The 20,638-nt window shown below is 41.3% G+C and overlaps 1 protein-coding gene across 9 annotated transcripts in view; it reads left to right on the top strand.

Moving 5' to 3' along the window:
* The window catches only part of DOCK8 (dedicator of cytokinesis 8), a 243,357-nt gene that overhangs the window by 215,135 nt on the left and 7,584 nt on the right, over nucleotides 1-20,638 (top strand). For all 9 annotated transcript variants that reach the window (XM_077148343.1, XM_077148339.1, XM_077148335.1 and 6 more), the window contains 8 exons: nucleotides 134-326; nucleotides 4,957-5,100; nucleotides 6,233-6,364; nucleotides 6,820-6,954; nucleotides 8,395-8,484; nucleotides 11,130-11,366; nucleotides 13,480-13,623; nucleotides 14,910-15,016. In XM_077148343.1, coding sequence (XP_077004458.1) covers nucleotides 134-326; nucleotides 4,957-5,100; nucleotides 6,233-6,364; nucleotides 6,820-6,954; nucleotides 8,395-8,484; nucleotides 11,130-11,366; nucleotides 13,480-13,623; nucleotides 14,910-15,016 — 1,182 coding nt within the window. The remainder of the gene's footprint in view (nucleotides 1-133; nucleotides 327-4,956; nucleotides 5,101-6,232; nucleotides 6,365-6,819; nucleotides 6,955-8,394; nucleotides 8,485-11,129; nucleotides 11,367-13,479; nucleotides 13,624-14,909; nucleotides 15,017-20,638) is intronic.

The following is a 20,638-nucleotide window of genomic DNA, read 5'->3' as shown; positions in this document are numbered from 1 at the left end:
CTCTCACAGTCTGAATATGTAGGCAGAATTCACAGGAAGACAATAACTTTGGGGGAGAAAAGGGATCATGCACATTAGAAGAATGGAGTCATTAACCAATGGTCTTTGAAACGATTCCTCATTCTGTCTTCAGAATTGCCAAGAGTTATCAGACATCTCCCGATCTGCGGCTGACCTGGCTCCAGAACATGGCGGAGAAACACACCAAGAAGAAGTGCTACACGGAGGCTGCCATGTGCTTGGTGCATGCGGCTGCATTAGTGGCCGAGTATCTGAGCATGCTGGAGGACCACTGCTACCTGCCTGTGGGCAGTGTCAGCTTTCAGGTGTGGGGCAAGTTTAGCGTTTTCTTCAGAGCAATAGTTCTCAACCAGAGACAGCTTTGTACTCTCTCCCTCCAGTGTGGCATCTGGCAATGTCCAGAGACATTTTTGGTTGTTATAGTTTGAGTGGGGGTACAGTAGTGCTACTGGCATCCAAAAGGTAGAGGAAGCCAGGGATGATACTATATACTCTACAGTGTACAGGACAGCTCCCCCAGTAAAAAAATCATCCAGCTGCAAATGTCAATACTGCCAAGGATGAGAAACCCTGCTTTAGGGTATTGTATCTTCCTCCTCTAATACCATCTCATCTTGTTGTTTTTTTTAAATTATTGTTTACAATCCTAGTACCTAGAGTCAACAAGCACTTTAGACATCCCCCAAACATTTTCGCATGTGTGATATCATTTGACCCTCCCTATTACCTAAGGAACCGAGAGAGAAAGCGACTTTTCCAAGGCCATTTCTTTATTCTCAAAGACTTGTAGTTGGCAAAGTATAGTGACAACCATGAAATTATTTTCCAAACTTTGGAGAAATGTTTTTCTTTATGCCCCATTTCTTTGATGCCATTCACCACTTCTGCAACATCCCACTCTCCAATCCAAAATTAAGAAAGGACCAAATTGACTTGGGAAACAAAAGACAAGCTGAATCAACACTTTCTTAGGAAAAGCTAGAAATTATCTATAGTTGATATGGATATTGTCTACTAGACCTGGAAGTTGGCTTAGGCTGGGATGCTCATTGGTCACTTGGACTGTTTTTTCTGAACCATCTAATATAGTCTTTTAAAAAAAATAGTCTAATGAGGACTTTTTAAAAAAGTTATCATTATTAGAGGTGACCATCCCTGAAACCATAAACAGCACAGCCATAGTAACAGAACTCATTTCAAGCCAGACTTCCAAAGTCATTTACAGGTGTTCCTATTACTCTCGTTTGAGTTTACGTGGGACTGATTTTATGAAAGGCTTTTTTTTCATTATTGTTCTTCAACATCATTTTGTGATGCTGTGTGAACCACAAAGAGAGGACAATTTAAAGTAACCTTCCCAGGCTTAGAGAATAAGTTACCAAAACTGTATCTGGTGGAGCCAGGACCTTGATTTCCTAGAATTCCTATTCTCCATCTGCCAAGCAAGGTATTGTCTCATATTACTAGTTCCTCCTTTCTTATCGTCTCCGATAACAACAAAAAAAATCTATTCTGTGATTTCAGTCTCGGCAAATACAGTCTGTTCTCAATTCAGAAAAGCTTGTATATGCCCTTTTAAAATCCAGTAACTAAATTCTCATCCAAAAGCATAAAAATATTACATTGGATTTTGAATTATATAAAAGTAGACAAGAACACTACAAAAAATATTTTAGATGTGTCTGCCCCTATCATCAGATTTATCTTGGTCATTTTATATTATCAAGGACAAAAATTACAGTACTATTCTTTCAATTCCCAGAAAATCGCTAAGGTTTATTACTAAATGATGAATTGTATCATCCCCCTTCTTTGTTTCATTAACTGAAGTATTTCTTATAATTCTTTTATGCCTCTTACCCAATTAATATATTTTAACTGTATATTATTTACATATTAATTGCCTTTCATAACTGACTTCTGTGTTTAGTGGGCATTACTATACTAATTTCACCTAGAAGTAATTGAGTTGTTTACAATGAGACATTGCCAAGATGAACTAGAATGGTTAGTCTAGAAATACTCAACAATGTCCGTATATGAGGCATATAGTTCTTTCTTTGAAATTTTGTTCATTCTTTCTTTGAAATATTTATTGAGCACTTATTCTACCCTCATCAACTTTACCTTCTAGCCAGAGAGAGAGAGAGAGATCATGTAAGCAATTATTCCATTCCCTTTCCAATTACAATTATAATAAATGTTATAAAGAACCACAAGATGCTATGAGTATTTATATGGCCTGGCCTGGGGGTCAAGGAAAGCTCAGAAGGATGAGGTAGAGAAGAAACAATGCACTGTGAGACCTTCATAAAATAGAGAACATGATAAGCTGAGGGTTCTTAGCTATAGAAGAGAAGCCAAATTACGTTGATGCTTCTGAGTGAATTCTCTTTTCTTCATACCAAATTAGTTTTAGAAATGCGTGGTTGCAATGAACAGAATACTTGACACAGACTGCCCTATGCCAAAAATGGACTTTTTTAGCTCCATTATTAATGGAGGTGAGCCTGGAGTAGAACTCACTTAAGATCAAACTGAACCTGAAAACTCAGACAATGTCAACCAGCCTCAGTGTCACCACCAGCCTCAAGTGTCATCCCTACTTCCTGTCTCTGCCTTCTGCAGTGCTGCGTCTTTCTTCACAGACTTTCCACACTGGTTCAGGAAAATTTAGGTTTATACCTTCCTAAGTTGAAGTCCAGGAGAAAATAAAGATGCTTCACCTCTGGCAGATGTGGGAAAAGTGTCTTTGTGTCTTGTTCCCTCTGACTGGGACATGTGTCCATCTCTGAACCAATCATAATAGCCAGGAAAATGCAATGCTCTGATTGGTTGAGTCAGAGTCACAGCCCCACATTTGGAGTTATAAGTGGCTCCCTAGAAGAAAATCAGGGTGAAGGGATTTGGACAGCAATAACAGATGTCCAGTGTGGAGTTTTTAAATACTCTGTCTTTTTAGCTTCAACCTTGTTCTGCTCCAATAAAATTGAGCCTTTGGAAAAATATTATAAACTGGAGATAGATAAATCTGTGCAAGGAAAATAACTTTGAGGCCCCACTGAATTCCAAGAAATGAGGTCACTGAAATTCTGTGCCCCAGAATGCAATATTTATTGCATAAATGTGAATCTGGATAAATTCTTAAGACACTGCTGTTCTTTTACCTCCTCAATTCTGAAGCCAACAAAGTCTGTCCAGAATCTTTTCCCTCTGTCTATGGCTAACAAGGCCACATGACTTCAAGTCTGTTTCTCTATATGTGGAAAGTTGCATACAATTCTGATAGTATTATCTCCCTGGGTTATTAGATTCTTTCAATGGAAGCTCTTAGAGGTACTTGGAAACAATTCAGAAACATCATAAAAGAGAGGCTGGGTTTGGAAAAAAGGCCACAAAAGATTCTGAGCCTCCTAGATTTCTGAAACTACATTTCAACATTCCAGACAATAACTGTCTCCGTATTAAATGCTAAGGTTAATTCAGTTGATCTTGCTGGCCAGGCAAGGAGGCAGACAGGTTTTACCTTACAAGCCAACTCTAATCAACTGGTATTGGGTACTTGGAGCACTATCCTGAGAATAATTTTGAGTCCACATCTAAGCTCCATGGGAAAGAGTGCTATAATTGATTAGTTATGCCTGCCATAGCACAGTAATAAAGAGTGGTATGTGTGCTACCTGTTTGTAAACCCTAAACTAGCTTTCCCATTTCTTTCATGTTTCATATGGATTTCTTTTATAGTTGGGTCAAAGGAAATGACTTTGGATCTTTCAAAAGTATGAGAGTTACTGCCAGAAGGGACTAGAATGAGGCAAATGAAGCAGCCAGGGTGTAAAATTTATTCTATTACATGACCCTGAGAATGAGTGCCTTATTATTATTATTTTTAAAACCAGAACATTTATTGTGCAACCTCTTGATGAACTGGGCATTGCAACAGCTGCCCTTTTTGGTACGGTATTGCTCCTTCATGGAATCCATGCCTGAATCTGCAGTGTACAATTTTTAGGTAACGTCAGCTGACCAGTAATTAGGGTATTCAGTCTTTTAGCCTTGGCATGCCAGTTATACTTTCTCTTGTGCTTGGCACAAGTCAATTTCTGATGAAAACAGGTCTTCAGGACACAGTGGCAGCACAATGCATGAATCTTATTGTGATGCTTTCCAAACAATACATTACCCTTGTGTCATCTTCAGTTCTGCAGCCAAAACCAACAACCCTTTCTTAAATTTTGTACCCTAGCTGCCTCACTCAGCTCACTCTGGTCCTGACTCTGGTCACTGCATCCCTTGTTAGAGGTCCTAAGCACTCTAGTTTATGTAAAAGTAAAATGCATAGATAGGAAAAAAATGTTTGTGGGGAGTAAATGCAACATGGACATAAAAACTTCCACAAATAAGACATTCTCTTTCGCTGTTGTCATATAATATTGTAGCTGTTCATCTGAAAGTCAAGTTAGTAGCAGCAATCTACATCAGAAAAACACCCTCTAAAGTCAGAGGTTCTCTCAATGTGAAATCAGAAGTCTCAGATAACGGTTAATTGGTCTTTGCCTTAAAAAAAAATGATTCCAGCTTTATGTCCCTTCAGGTAGTTTCATTAAAGTAACTAAACTGTGTTAAACTGATGCATCATCTATACACACACACGGGCTGTAACACATATAGATTATATATATGATGTAAAAAATATAAATATAAATATTATATATATCTCCCAATGGTTATAGAGTAAAGTGTGAGTTGCGAAGACCTTTGTTCAGTGGGTCCTTTCGAACTCTTCTGGGTGGAATTCCAGACCTCCGATAAGCTAAAGCGTTGATAAGGCATTTTGACCGCAGGCTTCCTCCTTCCTTTGGGCTGGGTTCCAGCAGGGGTCTCTTATCAGTCTGGCCCCCCTCTTCTCCAGGCTTATGGCGTGATCTCTTTCAGAGCATCTCTTCCAACGTGCTGGAGGAGTCTGCGGTCTCCGACGACATCCTGTCTCCCGACGAGGACGGGGTGTGCTCGGGCCGGTACTTCACCGAGAGCGGCCTGGTGGGGCTGCTGGAGCAGGCGGCCGAGCTCTTCAGCACGGTCAGTGCCCAGGCGCGCCCGGGCCGCGGCGCGGGGTCAGGGCGTGAGGAGCCCGCGGGGCTGGGCGCATGCAGGGCGCGGAGGACTTTGATGTGCGCAAATTACATCACCCTCTGAGAGAAACCAGAAAGCCTTTCATCACTTGTAATATTCTGGTTTCACTGCTCACTGGCTGGGGGAAAATAACACACAATGTTATTTCCATTTAATCGGGGAGGTAACTGAGCCACAGAGAGGCGTAGTGACTTGCCCAGGGTTACACAACAAGCGATGAGGCCTGTTCTCACTCCCTCATTTCCCCTTGCATAGGGGAAAAAAATGAGGGAGGACCCGAGGGACGGAATAAACAGACAGTGTCTTTTCTCTTAACCACTGGCTCCCCAAGTAATAATACAGGCTCCCTGTAACACAGGACCAGTTCAGGGAAATGTCAGAACAAAACCCACTGAAACCCCCCTCCTTGGCTGATTGTGGGATCACAACCTAAATCTAAACTCATTTAACATGAGAAAAACGTGTATATGTAAATCACTGAGATTCACACAGCGGGGAAAGGGTCTCTTGCCGATTTTCATTTTAATAATCTCCTACATCCCTGAAATTTTAAGCCTAGTAAATACTGCATACTTCACTATATTTATCTGATCCTATTTTGTTTCCATTCTTATCAGAACCCCAGAGAGAATCCAGTACTCTTGCTTTCCCTGAAATTGAAGAAAAATGAACTGGTTAAAATCCTACTAACTCCTTCCAGGCACAAACCAAGCATCTTGCTGCACCGGGATTCCTTATTTAAAGCTATAAAGCTGCCTTCCTGAATTGCTCTTATTCCCTGCTGCCAGTCTGCTCCCCTGATTTTTTTTTTTCACCCATGAAACCCCTTGCCCCGACTTAACATCATCTTTCAGAGCCATTTGGCTTGTGTCTCTGTCATTCTGAGTGCTAAGGCAATCCCAAACACAAGAGTGGTTTCAGATACTACTCTTCCCCTGTAAAATACCGTCGTGCCAACAATCAGTCGTTCGTGACTTGCATCATTTGGATGATGAACTTCTTAGCCTCACTCTTAAGTTCCCATTGCTGTTCTGCAGTGTCCAGTGAATTAAACTCTGATCTTCTTCCCTTTTCCAAGGGAGGCTTGTACGAGACAGTCAACGAGGTTTACAAGCTGGTAACCCCCATCCTGGAAGCACATCGAGACTTCCGGAAGCTGGCCTCCACTCACAACAAGTTGCAAAAGGCCTTTGACAGCATCATAAACAAGGTAGCTGCAGACCTGGTCAATACATCCAACCTGGCCACAGGTGACCCCATCCCAAGGATGCTTAGCCCTTCTACCTCCCTAGGCAAGGATTCACCTGAGTACATCACTCCTTGGCTCGCACCTACCAATCAAAGAAGGGCTGGGAATAGACAGGGACCAGAATTCAGTGTGTGGAAGAAGACATCCTGAATCACCCTATAACCAGGAAGTGTGAGAATCACTTTAAATCCACTTAAAAGAAGTCCTAGAATACCTAGAGCTCTTTCCTGGGATTTCTTTTGTTATAATTTCCAAAGTTCATTCCATAAACATTAAACTTTTAAAAAGTGATTTCGTTTATTTTAACGATGCGAATGAAATGCTTTGTACACAATTAGAAACTCCTTCCCTTTGCAACCCTGTGGACCCCCATGAATTATATAGCTAAGGAGAGGTTTTCTTTTTTTGTTCATCAGGGTCATAAGAGAATGTTTGGAACCTACTTCCGAGTTGGTTTCTATGGATCCAAATTTGGGGATTTGGATGAGCAAGAATTTGTTTACAAAGAGCCGGCAATTACCAAGCTTCCTGAGATCTCTCATAGGCTAGAGGTAAGAAAAGTGATTCTATATGATTGACATTGTATACGTCACAAAAAAATAGTGGAGTGGGACATTGGAAGCCATGTTGCCAAATAAAAAAAGTCATGGATTCATCATTGATTTATTATATAAATTTATCTACATTGCATTAATAGCATTAAGGTATTAGGTGAGATCATGAGATAAAACAAAATTTGGATAGCTTTCACCTAAGATCCTGTGTCTGCTTTTCAAAATTTGTGAATTTTATGAGTACTTACTTTTAAGATTATCCAAAATTCCGTCAGTATTTGTGCTTTCTAATAACCCCTTCCAAATTTTAGTAATAGAATTTCTAGCTTTAAGACTATCATCACGATTTTGAAATAATCTGGTCAAGTGACTAAACTGACCCTAAAAAAGGTTTTGGCCATTTATTTGGTGTTCCTGGACAGCACATCCCACTTCTGACACAGAGATGGCTAGACAAAAACCACCGTGGGGCTGAGCACAGTGGGCTCTTCCTGCTGATCCAAGGAGTACCCTATTTTGATAAGTAGCACCAGTGTCCCAGCCCACAGGTTGGCAGCTGCAGCTCCAACCAACCATTTCCATTTGATCCAAAATGGACCAGAAGAGAGCAGTATTTTCTTTGAGAAAAGACTGGAGAGGATGGAGGAAAAAGGAAACAGCATAGAGAAAAGTCAGAAAACATGAAACAGAAGGTGAAAGGGTCAAGCACTAAAAAACTCAGGGAGGAAATCAAGGGGAACCCCCAAACAAAACCCACTCAGGCTGCACAACTAGGGTTTCCTGAACTACTGACCACAATTAAGCAAAGATTCACCCCCTATGCTCTCAGGCCACTGCTTTGAATGTATGCCCTTACATGACTATAAAGCTTAAAACATTTTTGTTGCCTAATTGCTGTTACACTGTTCACCCATGCCAGGTAAGACAATGGACTTTTATCCTTATTTGACTCAAAGAGGCCATGGCCAAGAATGGCTGGATGGCTTGCCCAAAGTTGTTTGTCTTATGAATAGAACTCAAATAGACCCCAGGCCACTTAGTTGCTTGTCTAATCATGTTTTCCCTACTTAGGACTGGTCATATATATTTTGCCTTCTTGTATACTGTGGTTTGCCACATTATGGGAAGCCTCGAAGTTTCCAGGGTACAAATGGTAAGAAGCCAATATGCCATACCCTTTGGAGATGCCGAGATGATGCTGATTTTTGTTGAAGTACAGGCCAAGCTACATATTTTTGGGTTACAAACATCAGTTGGCAGTGTTGGACTTCCTTATATTTTAATTTTTGTATCAGGAAATGCTGATTTTTGCTCATTGCAATAATCTTTGAGCAAATTCTACCTTATACTCATTTCAAAATTATTTCACTTCTAAGAAGACAAAGAGCTGCATTATATAAAAATAATCTTTACAAATTGTTGATTTCTCTTACCTAGGGATTTTACAGTCAATGTTTTGGTGCAGAATTTGTGGAAGTGATAAAAGACTCTGCTCCTGTAGACAAAACCAAATTGGATGCCAACAAGGTATGGGAAAAATATACACAATATAACAACCAAGTTCTGAGTCCCCTTGTTTCACTCTAAGAACATAAAATGACTTCCTCTTTCTGGACTCTTCAAGTCATTTAAATACAGACAAACTCTTTGTCTAGGATTCCCTTAATATTTGGTTAGATCTTAAAGAAATCATACTCAAAGTCAGGAATCATAATAGCACCATTTATTATGCACCTACTGTGTGCCTGACCCTGCATTAGACCCCTTACATACAATATTTCATTTTGTCCTTCAACATCCCTTTGAATTAGGTTTTGTCATTCTTATTTTTACAGATGAGAAAATTGAGGTGTAGAAAGGTTAAGCAACTTCCCAAGATCATGCAAGTGACAAAGCCAGTGCTTAGGGTCTATGGTCCCCAAACCCATACTCTAAATCACCACTCTTCATTGCCTTTCTATGAAACTTTTAAACTGTCAACTGAAAACATACTAAAAAGATGTGAACTTCTCACTGACAGCACTTAGCGGCCCCCTTCTTTAGGCTGTTGGTATTCCTCCCAGCTAAGTGTGGGATGGCTTCTTGGAGTATGAAGAAAGGGCATGGGCCTCAGTTTCCTCACTTTTCACATGAGGATACCTGCCTGCCCAGCACATCTGACAGACAGATATGTTCATGAAAGAGCTTTCTACACTGCTGAGAATAATGTAAGTGTGAAGTATTATTAAAGGACAGTTGCCATCTGGCAGTCCTGTGAAATGCAGTGTCCAAACTATTCATCCAGTTCTGTCTCCCTGGATATTTTGCAAATGATGCAGATAAGAAGGAATTGGCCAAATTTAAGGGTTTGCTTTTCTACACATCTCAGAACACTTTCTCACTTCAGACACGTTCCCTAGTCTAGAAAGCAAGAACTGGAGTAAGAATTGAACTAAACTTCAGACAGAAATGTTTTGGGTCCTTGGAAGATACAGCTGGCCATGTACACAGTAGGTCTGTGCATAGCATCTGCTTTGTGGAATCATCCGTGACATCACTGCCACAGGATGGCCTTTTCCCTACTTTTAAAATGTCCAAGATAGGTTATGAGAACCAAGAATTACAACCAGGTTTCAGTATGCTAAATGGTGATTTATGGTCTGAGGTTGGTGACCTTACCCAGTAAGTAGGTGTCACAGAGCCCAAAGTCATGTTATGGTCCCTTCCTTTTTTAGGAGGCCTTTTTTCTTACATTTAGTAAACGCCCTTCTTCTCAGTGCACTTGTATGTGTTTGTGTATGCACTTATTAAAATGAGATACAAGCAGTAAAATTCACTCCTTTTGGAGTTTAGTTCTATGAATTTTAATAAATACATATAACCACAATCACAATCAAGATAAGAAACAGTTCCATCAACCCAAAATATCTCCCTGTGACCCTTTGTAGTCATTCCCCCCCCACTGTCCTTGGCTCCTGAAAGCCACCAATCTGTTTTCTGTCTCTGTAGATTTCCTTTTTCCAGAATGTCATGTAATTGGGATCATACAGTTTTTAGCCTTTTGAGCCTGGTCTCTTTCATTTGGCAGAATGCATCTGAGACTCATCAATGTTATAGTAGTTTGTTCCTTTTTATCACTGAGTAGTATTCTACTACATGGATATACCACCATTTGTTTATCCATTTCCTAAGTTGAGGGATATTTAAGTTGTTTCTAGTTTTTGTCAATTATGAATAATGCTTCTGTGAACTTTTGGGTAAGCATACATTTTAATTTCTCTTGGGTAAGCATGTAGGATGGGGATTGCTGAGTTGTATGGTTAGTGTATACTTAACTGTATAAGAAACTGCCAACCTGTTTTGTAAAGTGATTATACCATTTATGCATTCTAACCAGATGGTCTTCATCCTTGTCAGCACTTGGTATTGTCCATTTAATTTAGCCATTCTAGTAAGTGTTCAGTGGTCACAGTCATTCTGAAAAGGAAAGTTTGTCTTTTTCTTTTTTTGGTTTAAAAAATATATATATATAGCAGTAAATATATATGTAACATAAATTTGCTGTTTTATCCATTTTTAAGTACCTAATTCAGTGGCATTAATTATATTCACTACCATCATCCCATCTATTTCCAAAACTTTTTCACCACCTGAAATAGAAACTGTTCCCATGAAGCAATAACTCCCCATCCCCCTGTGCTCTCTGGTCCCTGATAACCTCTAATCTACTTTCTGTTGCTGTGGATGTGCCTATTCCAGATGTTTCAAATAGACAGAATCATACAGTATGTGTCTGTAACTGGCTTCTTTCAACTCAGCATGTTTTTAAGGTTCTCCATACTGTTTACATATATCAGAGCTTCATTCCTTTCTATGGCTAAATAATAGTTTGTCTCTTTTGAAATACAGTTTGTTAACTCTCTCCACTAAACGTTCAGTTGAATCCATTAGCTCTGGTTGGGAGGGTATGCACGTTTCCGCCCTCCTTCCTCGCAGTCTTTTCTCTCCCCGGGGGCGGAGAGGTGAAATGACTGAAGGGCTTAATTATCCCACCATGCGCTCACTTCTGAAGTGTCTGTGAAGTCAGAGAGGCGAGGCAGCAACGCCCTGTTCCATCCTGCCCCGCGGTGCGTCATGGGTTGCTGTTTGGGGAATAACTCATCCTCTCCTTGCCCTCCCTTTTCCCCCCTCAGGCTTACATACAGATCACTTTTGTGGAGCCCTACTTTGATGAATATGAGATGAAAGACAGGATAACCTACTTTGAGAAGAATTTCAATCTGCGCAGGTTCATGTACACCACCCCCTTCACCCTGGAGGGGCGGCCGCGGGGGGAGCTGCAGGAGCAGTACCGCCGCAACACCGTGCTGACCACCATGCACGCCTTCCCCTACATCAAGACGCGCATCAGCGTCATCCAGAAGGAGGAGGTAACCGCGCCTCCGCGAAGGAGCGGGCTCTCACCCAGGGGCTGCTGCAGAATGACCGGGCGACTTCCGGGGTGGCACACAAGCCGAAGTGCGCCTTCATGGCAGTCTGGAGTGAAAGTAGAAAAAAGGGCGCCCTTGAAATATGATTATAGTTGTATATACTGTTGCATTGTTGTTATCCTGGCCCTGTTGTGGTCCCAGGGAATCCCCTTTAGGCAGCTATACATTCTTTAGGACTATCGTTTATTCAAGTAGTTTATATGTAAAACAAATATATTGAATTATATGAATCTATAGACTTAACATTTAAATATTTTGCATAGACATTTGATATATTTAAAAGTTTACAGGTGACTCAGGCGTGGTTCTATTTTGGATTATTAGAGACAAGAGCAGGAGGTGAGCAGCGCCCGTGGGAGGCTGGTGTGCAGAAGGGAGGGCACCATGCAAAGACAGACCAGGACTGCCTGACTTCTAATCTCAACTTCATCTGGTCTCTAGCACAAGCCAATTATCTTTCATTTCCCCATTTATATATTGACAGGAAAGGCCCCTTTGCTTCTCTGACTTTATGTACGGTAAAAGACTACCACTCCATTGTAAGAGAGCTGATCAAGAAAGTCTCTCAAAGCACAGAATCATTAAAAATTATGCATACCACAAACATTTTATTTTACTCTAAAAGATGTGCAAGCGCATGTATATGTCACACTTTTTATATAGGACCTTTTCTGTGATTATGGGTCTGTGACTCACAATTCAGCACTGTCTCCCTTGTATGAACCACATTCATGATGCATTGTCCATGATTTTCAGTTTTGGTCTCTATAAAGCAGAGTGAGAGCTTAAAAACACTGGCTAAAAAATGAGATCAGAATCCTGAATTTTTATGAGTTTTCCCCCTAGCCTTTTACAGTTGTCTTGCCCACACCTAATATGACAGGAATCCTTATAGTGACTAACTTCCATAATATCTTGCCCAAACATTTAGCTTGGATTTTCTAGAAACAACTCATTTTCTTTCCACACCCATAGTTCATCAGTATATAAATATTATTTAACTAGATTAGATAATTAACATAATAAGCATAATAAGCATACTCTGGCTGGCACACAAATGCAGATTACTCTTGGTGAATATACATCTCCTCGGTTAGCAGCAGAAGTACCTGAGCTTTCTGGAGAGGAGCCGACCAGCCAAAGTGGTCAGCAAATCAGTGGCATCGGAGAGGGGTTCTCATAGAGGGAATTAACAACTGAGCTACTGAGTCAGTTAAAAGGAAGTTGAGTAAAAAGCATCTGCCTACTATTGTTTGGGCTTTTTAGCACTAGGACATTCTGGACATAGCTCAGAAATGAACTCATAGTTCCAAAAAGCATCCTCACAACTCTCCTGGAACCCAAGTAGGGATCATACCCCAGACTCACAGAAACTTCGCAACTGGCAGTTGATCCTTACGAGAGCTCTAGTCACTAGAAATTCACCTTCAGGTTGAGTTGGAGAATGACAGGTGATGCCAAAAGCTTATGTTATGGAGGGAAGAAAATCTGAAGTGCTGTGCTTCTAATAGCTTTCCCAGTCATAAGTGAAGTGACTTGTTCAATAATTTTGCAGGGGGAACCTGACAGTACAGAAAGAGCATGAACTTTGAACTTAGACATAATTATGAAAAAATTCTGACCTCCACACTCGCTGCCTGTGAAATTCTGTGGAACTTAATTAACCTTTCAAATCCCTTCTGACAATGAAAATGGAGAGAATAATAAGGTTGTTTAAAGGAATAAATGATAAATGTTTGTAAAATTCCTGGAACATCATAACTACTCAAGTAAAGTTAGGCCCGCTCTTCCTCTTACTGTTCTCATACTATTTTTGTTGGTTGGTTGGCATGGGCAGGCACCAGGAATCGAACCCGGGTCTCTGGCATGGCAGGCAAGAACTCTGCCTGCTGAGCCGCCGTGGCCCGCCCTGTTCATACTATTTTAAATTACTCTGAAAGTCTTTCCGTAGTTGCTTCCTCAAACCCAGATGCCACCTGGGTCAAAGTCCCAGTTTTACTCATGGCTTACGAGACCAGACGATGACTTCTCCACGTTCCTATTTTGTGTTCAGTTTGTTTTGACGCCGATCGAAGTTGCCATTGAAGATATGAAGAAGAAGACCCTACAGTTAGCTGTCGCCGTTCACCAGGAGCCCCCTGATGCAAAGATGCTTCAGATGGTGCTGCAAGGCTCTGTAGGGGCGACTGTCAATCAGGTGCGGAAATCCAGCTGGGCTCCGCTCCTCTGGTTCCCTTTTTTGGGGTTGGTTTTTTTTTTATGATTATCATTATATGTCTCCACCCTCCTTCCTAGGGGGTTGATGAGGAATCCGAACCACAAACAGGTGATGTTACTAACCTCAGACTGAACAGTTGTGAGGCTTAAAAGGTTTTTAAGAGTCCCCTTCACCTTCATGTAACAACCCATAGTAGAAAAGAAATCCTCGAGATGAGCGGATCAAGTCTAAGGAGTACCGTCTCTTCAGAGGAGTCTCCACTTTGGGACCAGACTTAGTCATACAGTCCAGACCTGGGATCTTTTTGAGGAGCTGTTCATCACGCCCAGTTTAAGGATTAATGGAGGCAAAATTATCTCAGGGCTTGAGACTAAGTCTAAGAAATCCTTAGGAGAGAGAGGAAAGGGTCTAGAATCCCCAACCTCTAGATCAGTTACTATACGAACCCAGTTTGCCAGGGGACTGGCTAACTCAGAGTGACCTGGGACCAGGCTCCTTGGGCCACTTCATACCAGAAAGGATCTGCTAAAAATCTTAACTCCCAAGCTCAGCATTTAACTAAGCCAGTCTCAGGTGGAGAGAAGTAGTAGCCGAGGTCCAGTATTGGCGTCCTTGACTTCTCTTTTGATCAGCTCTTGTCCGCACCTCTTTACTCAAAAACTAAATCGACATTGTGACTCTTTCCTCACTCAGGACAACTGAATCCCCACAGAAATTCTGAGTCATTTAACATCAAGAGAACAGAAATAGCAGATGGAAAGAGATTATTTTATATTCCCAAGATAAGAAAAAATTAGGAAGGTTTGCCTTTGTAAGTCCCAATCCCTTGATGAAAATGGAAGACTGCATGCATATGTACTCTTTACATCTCTGACTATTCAGAAATTATGCGAACATCCTATAGTTCATCACTAAGGCAACTAGACAAGTAAATATGAATGGATGGATTGTGGCAAGCCCCATTTTTAGTAAAGGAACTCAAAGCATGTACCCTTTAATGCAGCTATGTCATCATTATATGGGAAAGGAAACCAGTATTAGTGGTGTTTGATTGAGAAAATGCATTCATTTTCTGAGTATTCTCCTAAAACTCCAAATGTCTCCTAAGAACTCATAGTTTCCTGAGAAGTTCAAGACCTTCCTAGATTTTTTTTGTTGTTTTACCCAAATCAAATACAAAATTAAATGCTCAAACGCCAGCATTTTCTCCCAAGAAATTTAATTTTCTTTCCAATATCAGTATTGTTTTTCACTTTTTCCATCAGGGACCACTGGAAGTAGCCCAAGTGTTCTTGGCTGAAATTCCTGCTGACCCAAAACTCTATCGACATCACAACAAGTTGAGGTTATGCTTTAAGGAATTCATAATGCGGTAAGAAGGAAAATGGCTGGGAATTAAATAGAGCAGTGATTCTCAAAGTATGGCCCCAGACTAGAAGCTTCAGCATCACCTGAGAACTTGTTGGGAAGGTTGATTCTCAGGTGCCACCCAGACTTACTGAATTAGAATCTCTGGAGTGAGACCCAGCAACCTGTGCTTTCACACGTCCTCCAGGTGATTCTGATGCAAGCTGAAGTCTGAGACCGCTGCAGTAGAGCAACATAATCTTCACTTACATTAAGTAACTAACATTTATACCCAAAGTGCTTTCATGTTTATCATCTCACTTGTGCCTCATGACCACATTATAAGGCAGGTGTTAGCATTATCCTAATTTTACAAAGAGGAAATGGAGATGGAGAGAAAGGCGATGATTTTACTTACAGGCATACCGCTGTCCAATAGCAGAGCTAAGACCCAAGTCTTCTGGATCCAAAGAACTGACATCCCACTGATACATTTGACTACTGGAAGTTCTCATCTTTGGTGTATTTCCCATATCATTTAAGTCTAGAGATTTAAATACAGACACTGCTTCAAATGGAAAGATAAAGCGAGATTCTAAATCTGGGCTTTTTCAAAGGTATTATCTCTTATGACGGTTCGCAGTATATCTAGGCCTCATCTCTGCTCTTGAATTTTACAGTGGAGCTGGCTTCAAGAGCAGCCAGTCCAGCCTGGGTAGTGACTGGGTCTTTGGGTATGGGCTCTCAATCTTTTGCAATACAGATGGCTATACTGGGGCTCCCATGGCATAAACTGAATGATTATGAAGGATTTGATGGCATTTCACCTATAAGAGAGAAGGACATCAGAAAAAACATATTCTAGATAATATTTATTTCAGCTAGAACCTTAGAGTATCATTTAAAGAATAGTAATATCCTCACTTGGCAGATGGAGATGAAAGAGTTTTAAGTTAAAGCTTTCTAAATTCTGTGAAAACTCATCAGAGCGCTGGTATTGGGTGAGGTTAGAGATAAGTCCTTCTTTATAGGCCTTGGTGACAGGCACCCAACTTTGCCATGGCTGTGTTAACTCTGCTGTGTATAACAGTGCCTTGCAGCTGCTCGGTAGGAGAATGTGCTTGTGGGTCTGTGTATGTCTGTGTCTCTGTGTGTGTATATATACACACACCTACAGATAATATATTTGTTAGGGTTTAGGTATTTGAATGGTTTCTTGTATTTGCTAGCAGTTCTGACATTACACAAAAGCTAGACTTTCTCCAATAAATAGAACATTTACACAGAACAAAAGACTAGAGAATATTTTTTAGATCTATTTACTTTTCACATATCTTCATTTAAAATTAATTATAATTGCAGGCCTCCAAACTTGGCAGTGGCCCAGGTCTCTCTGGACCTCTGAAGGACCTGTGAAATGTGTAATGAGCACTCATTATGACCCAGGTGTGATATTAGTTATGGGCGTACAGGGAGCTGGGTATTCCTCTGTGCTTGACAGGGCATAAATACATATGGCTAAAGAGCAATACAGTGCAGCATGTGCACTAAATACCAGGCTACAGAGATCAGAAGAGAGCAATCAGTTGCAAGCTAGAGTGGTTGGGGGAGGCTTCCTGGGAAAACAGCACTTAACTCTTGCCTTCAATATATATGGGTGGAAGAAAGGGGGTAACGGGAAGAGGAGCCATTACTGACCCAAGCCATGCACATGACAGACCTGGGCTCCTGTATCTCTGGCCAGAGCAGTGTATTCTCAGGAGCTCGGGAGGTTAAGGAGGGAAGATTGGAGAGAGGATGGCACTGGTAAATAGGGACTCTGAGGAGAATTTAATTGTAAAAAGGAAGCTTGTTAAGAGAAGTGATTTTCCTTTCATTTAGAGGTCACATCGATTTCTTCTCCTAGTTATAAATCTAACAATCCAGTTTCTCATGAGTGTGATCCTATCCATGACTCCACCTAGTTAAATGGACTTATAAAATCCCTACTGAACATGCATTTCTAATTACCTCCCAGCCTCAGGAAAAGAGCTACAGGGAGAACCAGGGCTGAGAAAAATTAGTCCCAGGTTCTCAGATAATGCAAAAGAAAATGAATTTTCCTGGGGATGACCCTTTAGCAAAGCTATGCATTAGGCTTTTGATGAAGATAGTTATTTTTCTTCCTAGATGGCCTGCAAAAATGCTAGGTTTTCAAAATCAAAGTCACCGTTTAAAATGTTGTTCTACAACCCCTCCAGTGGTGATTCACATGGAAAGCCAAGCTGTAGTCCCACATTCTCCGCTGCTGGACGGGTTGCTGTGTTATTCTAGAAATGCCACAAGGAGACATATCATACATCACAAACTCCAGTGCGCATGCGAGTCACCTTGGGATCTTGTCAAAATGCAAGATCCTGACTCGTAGGCTGGGTAGGGCCTGAGACTATGCATTTCTAGCAAGCTCCCAGGTGATTCTGATGCTTTTGTTTGGCACATTTTGAGAAGCCAGTAAAGGTTGCTTGATCACCTCCTTTACCTGTTTTCTTCCACTAACAGCTTAATCCCTCAAGCCATTCCTGTTGGCAGTCACCCCCCCTTTCCTTCCTTTCCATCCCCCCCTTCAAAAGAAGTACAAGTTACAAAAAATAAAAGCAAACTGGTTCAAACTGTTTCACTTTTGAATCAACTGTAGATGTTCATTCACTCCTTCAGCAAACACATATTGTGTCCATATTTTGTGCCTGGGCATACATATGAAAAGGTAGAGTCCAAATACGAGTGAGACAGGACTTCAAGCAAAATAATATTGCTGCTCACCATTTCATCTCTTGTGTGCAAACAACGGTTGACTTTCTGTCCACTTTATTTCTCATAAATCAAAAGCAGTAGCTGAGATTATGGCAATGGTTGCATAACCTGTATAAATTTACTGAAACTGATGGAACTGCACACTTAAAATGGGTGATTTTTATATGTAAACTATACCTGAAAACAAGCAGTAAGCAAAGAAAGCTTCTCTCCCTAATGGCTTAATTCTTCTCAAGTCCAATCAGCAAGTTACAGTTTTTAATGAATAGAGCAACTATTTTGTCATAGTTTGCCCTGCTATGTTTTCTACGCCACCCCCTACCCCCACCCCCATACTGCTTTCAGATAGCAGAGCTGACACAGGAGTGGAAAATATTTGTGGGTGAACGGCTCTCAGATTTTCCCTTTAGGGAGCTTTTCAGCAACTTGGGCTGTGTGTTGATAAGCCCAGATTTCCAAGGTGACCTTGAGTGAGCCTTCTGATGATGATCGCTGGAAGTGGAAATGTGTGCTTGCAAGGTGCACATGGGTCAGGGTTCCGCCGCTGGGCAGTGCATCTTCCGACTCAGCTGTAGCGGAGCCAGATACAGTCGTTTAAAAAAAAAGAAAGAAAGAAAAAGATAAGCTGGAAGGCTGAACTGCCCCAGCCAGTGCATGCTTACACAGCCAGTCCTGCAACTTTTTAGATAATTGCCAAGTTGGGGCCTTGATCCCCTCCTGCCTTTTCCTGTGATGAGTTTGGCTTGGGTTTCAAAGCCAAGTTGGAGAGACACAACCTTCTCTTTCCTGTCGCTGCTCCCCAAGACATCCAGGCCACATTAGGCACCACAATGCTTTTAAATTTTCTTCTTCGTACCTGGACTTTCTCATTTCTAAAAAAAAAAGATGTAATTCAAAAATTCATCTTTATAGTAAAAGGAATAAGAGTACTCAGTGCCACCAGTTACAGGTTGCCTCTCAGAGAATTTGCTTCGGGTACACCCCAGGTCAGGTTGTACCTCAGATATGGTCAGAGTGGTGGTGTTTTTTTGTTGTTGTTGTTGTTTTTTAAATTTTTTTTGCATGGGCAGGCACTGGGAATCGAACCCAGGTCTCTGGCATGGCAGGCGAGAACTCTTCCTGCTGAGCCACCATGGCCCACCCATGAGTAGTGGTGTTTTTAAACTGGACTTAGGGTCTGTGAAGAGGAAAGAGAGGGGATTTTCCCAAGTGGCCAACGAAGAAACAAATCCACATAGCATAAGAGAATCAGTAGGTGGAAAGAGATCAAGATATTTGCTGGGAAAATCAAGCTTACTATGCCTTAAATATCATAAGAGGTTGCTCAGGAGCAAGTCAACAGTGGGGATATATGATCTCTGTCACTTTGCCAGGGTCAGTATGACCCTGTATCAGTGGCCCGAGGGCATTAGAAAACTGAGAGCCAACTAAGGAAGCATATTCATACACACACACATCTAGGCATGCACACATGTGCACACATGCTCACACATACACAGAGGCTGAGGCTTGAATCATCTGAAAGCTCCCCTACTCATGTGCCTTGTGTCTGGGCTGAGAATATTAAAACAGCTCAGCTCTTCAGCCATCTCTCTAATGCTAAGTTCTCTCCACATGGTCTCTCCATCATGACACTTCAGGGAAGCTGGACTTCTTACAGGGTGTCTCAGGGCTCCAGAGGCATGTGTCCCATGAGCAAGAGCCAGGTAAAAGTCGTATCACCTTTCATTACACTTTATTGCCCACAGCATCTCTACTGCAACATTCTGCTCGCTGAGGTAGTCACAAAGGACCGCCCACCTCTTAGTGGGGCAGTAGCAAAGTTCTAGAAGAGTAATTTTGGTGTGACCATTTTACAGAAATACCATCTGCCACACTTAAGAAACATGTATCCGCTTTATTGTCACAGCTTCTCATTTAATTCTCCCAACAACCCTCTGATAAATACCAAGGATTTTGACAAGTAAATCCGTGTGTTAATGAGTAGAAGCAACATTCCAAGTCCAGCTCTGTCTGCATGTGAAGTATCAACCCAGTAGACAGTACATGGTACGCAATCAGTACATGTTAACTAGCTGTTGATACTTCTGCAACAAAGACTCCAGGGAGTTCATTGGTTAATCCAGCCATCGTTTCCAGAGCAGGCAGCCACAAGCTAGCAGTTAGCTTCTGCAGGCCTAGTCCCACTCCATGCAATTTGCCAGTGTTACTAATTTGGGCCTTAAAGTTGTCCTGAAACTGGTTTTATTTTAGAGATGGCAGTCACTTGTAATTGTTAGTTAAGAAGCAATAAAAATAATAAGGGGGTGAAGTACATTTCTCAGTATTTAAAGTCTGTATCTCCCCTGCCTACTCCTTCTCTAGAACCTTTGATACGTAACCTCAGGTATGCTACAGTTTGTTCCAAGAAATGTCAAACTTAAAATGGTGAGACTCCAAGTAAGCAAGATCTGGGTGAACTAAATGGAGTCCTTCTATAACAGGTTAATTCTGTGATAAAGCTGAGGTCACAGGTTTTGTTTTTGCCTAGGCCAGGTAACTTTCCCCTGTCCTACATGCTACTCTCATCTCCTTTGACTGTCATCTTGAAAATGTGTTCAGTGGTAATTGGAAGGATTTGGTAACAAGGTGTGGGCATTTCCATAACTTAAAACAAATCTGGCATCACTACTAGGAAAACAATTTAAACCACACTGAGGATGGTACACCGGTGGCTCAGTGGCAGAATTCTCACCTTCTGTGCTGGTGACCCAAGTTCAATTCCCAGAGCCTGCCCATGCCCAAAAAAAAGAATAAACCACTTGATCACCAGAATCTTATTCATGGGAAGGATAACAGAATTATTACATGTCAACTA

The sequence above is a fragment of the Tamandua tetradactyla genome, chromosome 2, assembly GCF_023851605.1.
Source record: "Tamandua tetradactyla isolate mTamTet1 chromosome 2, mTamTet1.pri, whole genome shotgun sequence".
Classification (NCBI taxonomy): Eukaryota; Metazoa; Chordata; class Mammalia; order Pilosa; family Myrmecophagidae; genus Tamandua; species Tamandua tetradactyla.
The sequence above is the reverse complement of the archived record's forward strand: the minus strand, read 5'-3'. Positions and strand labels throughout refer to the sequence as shown.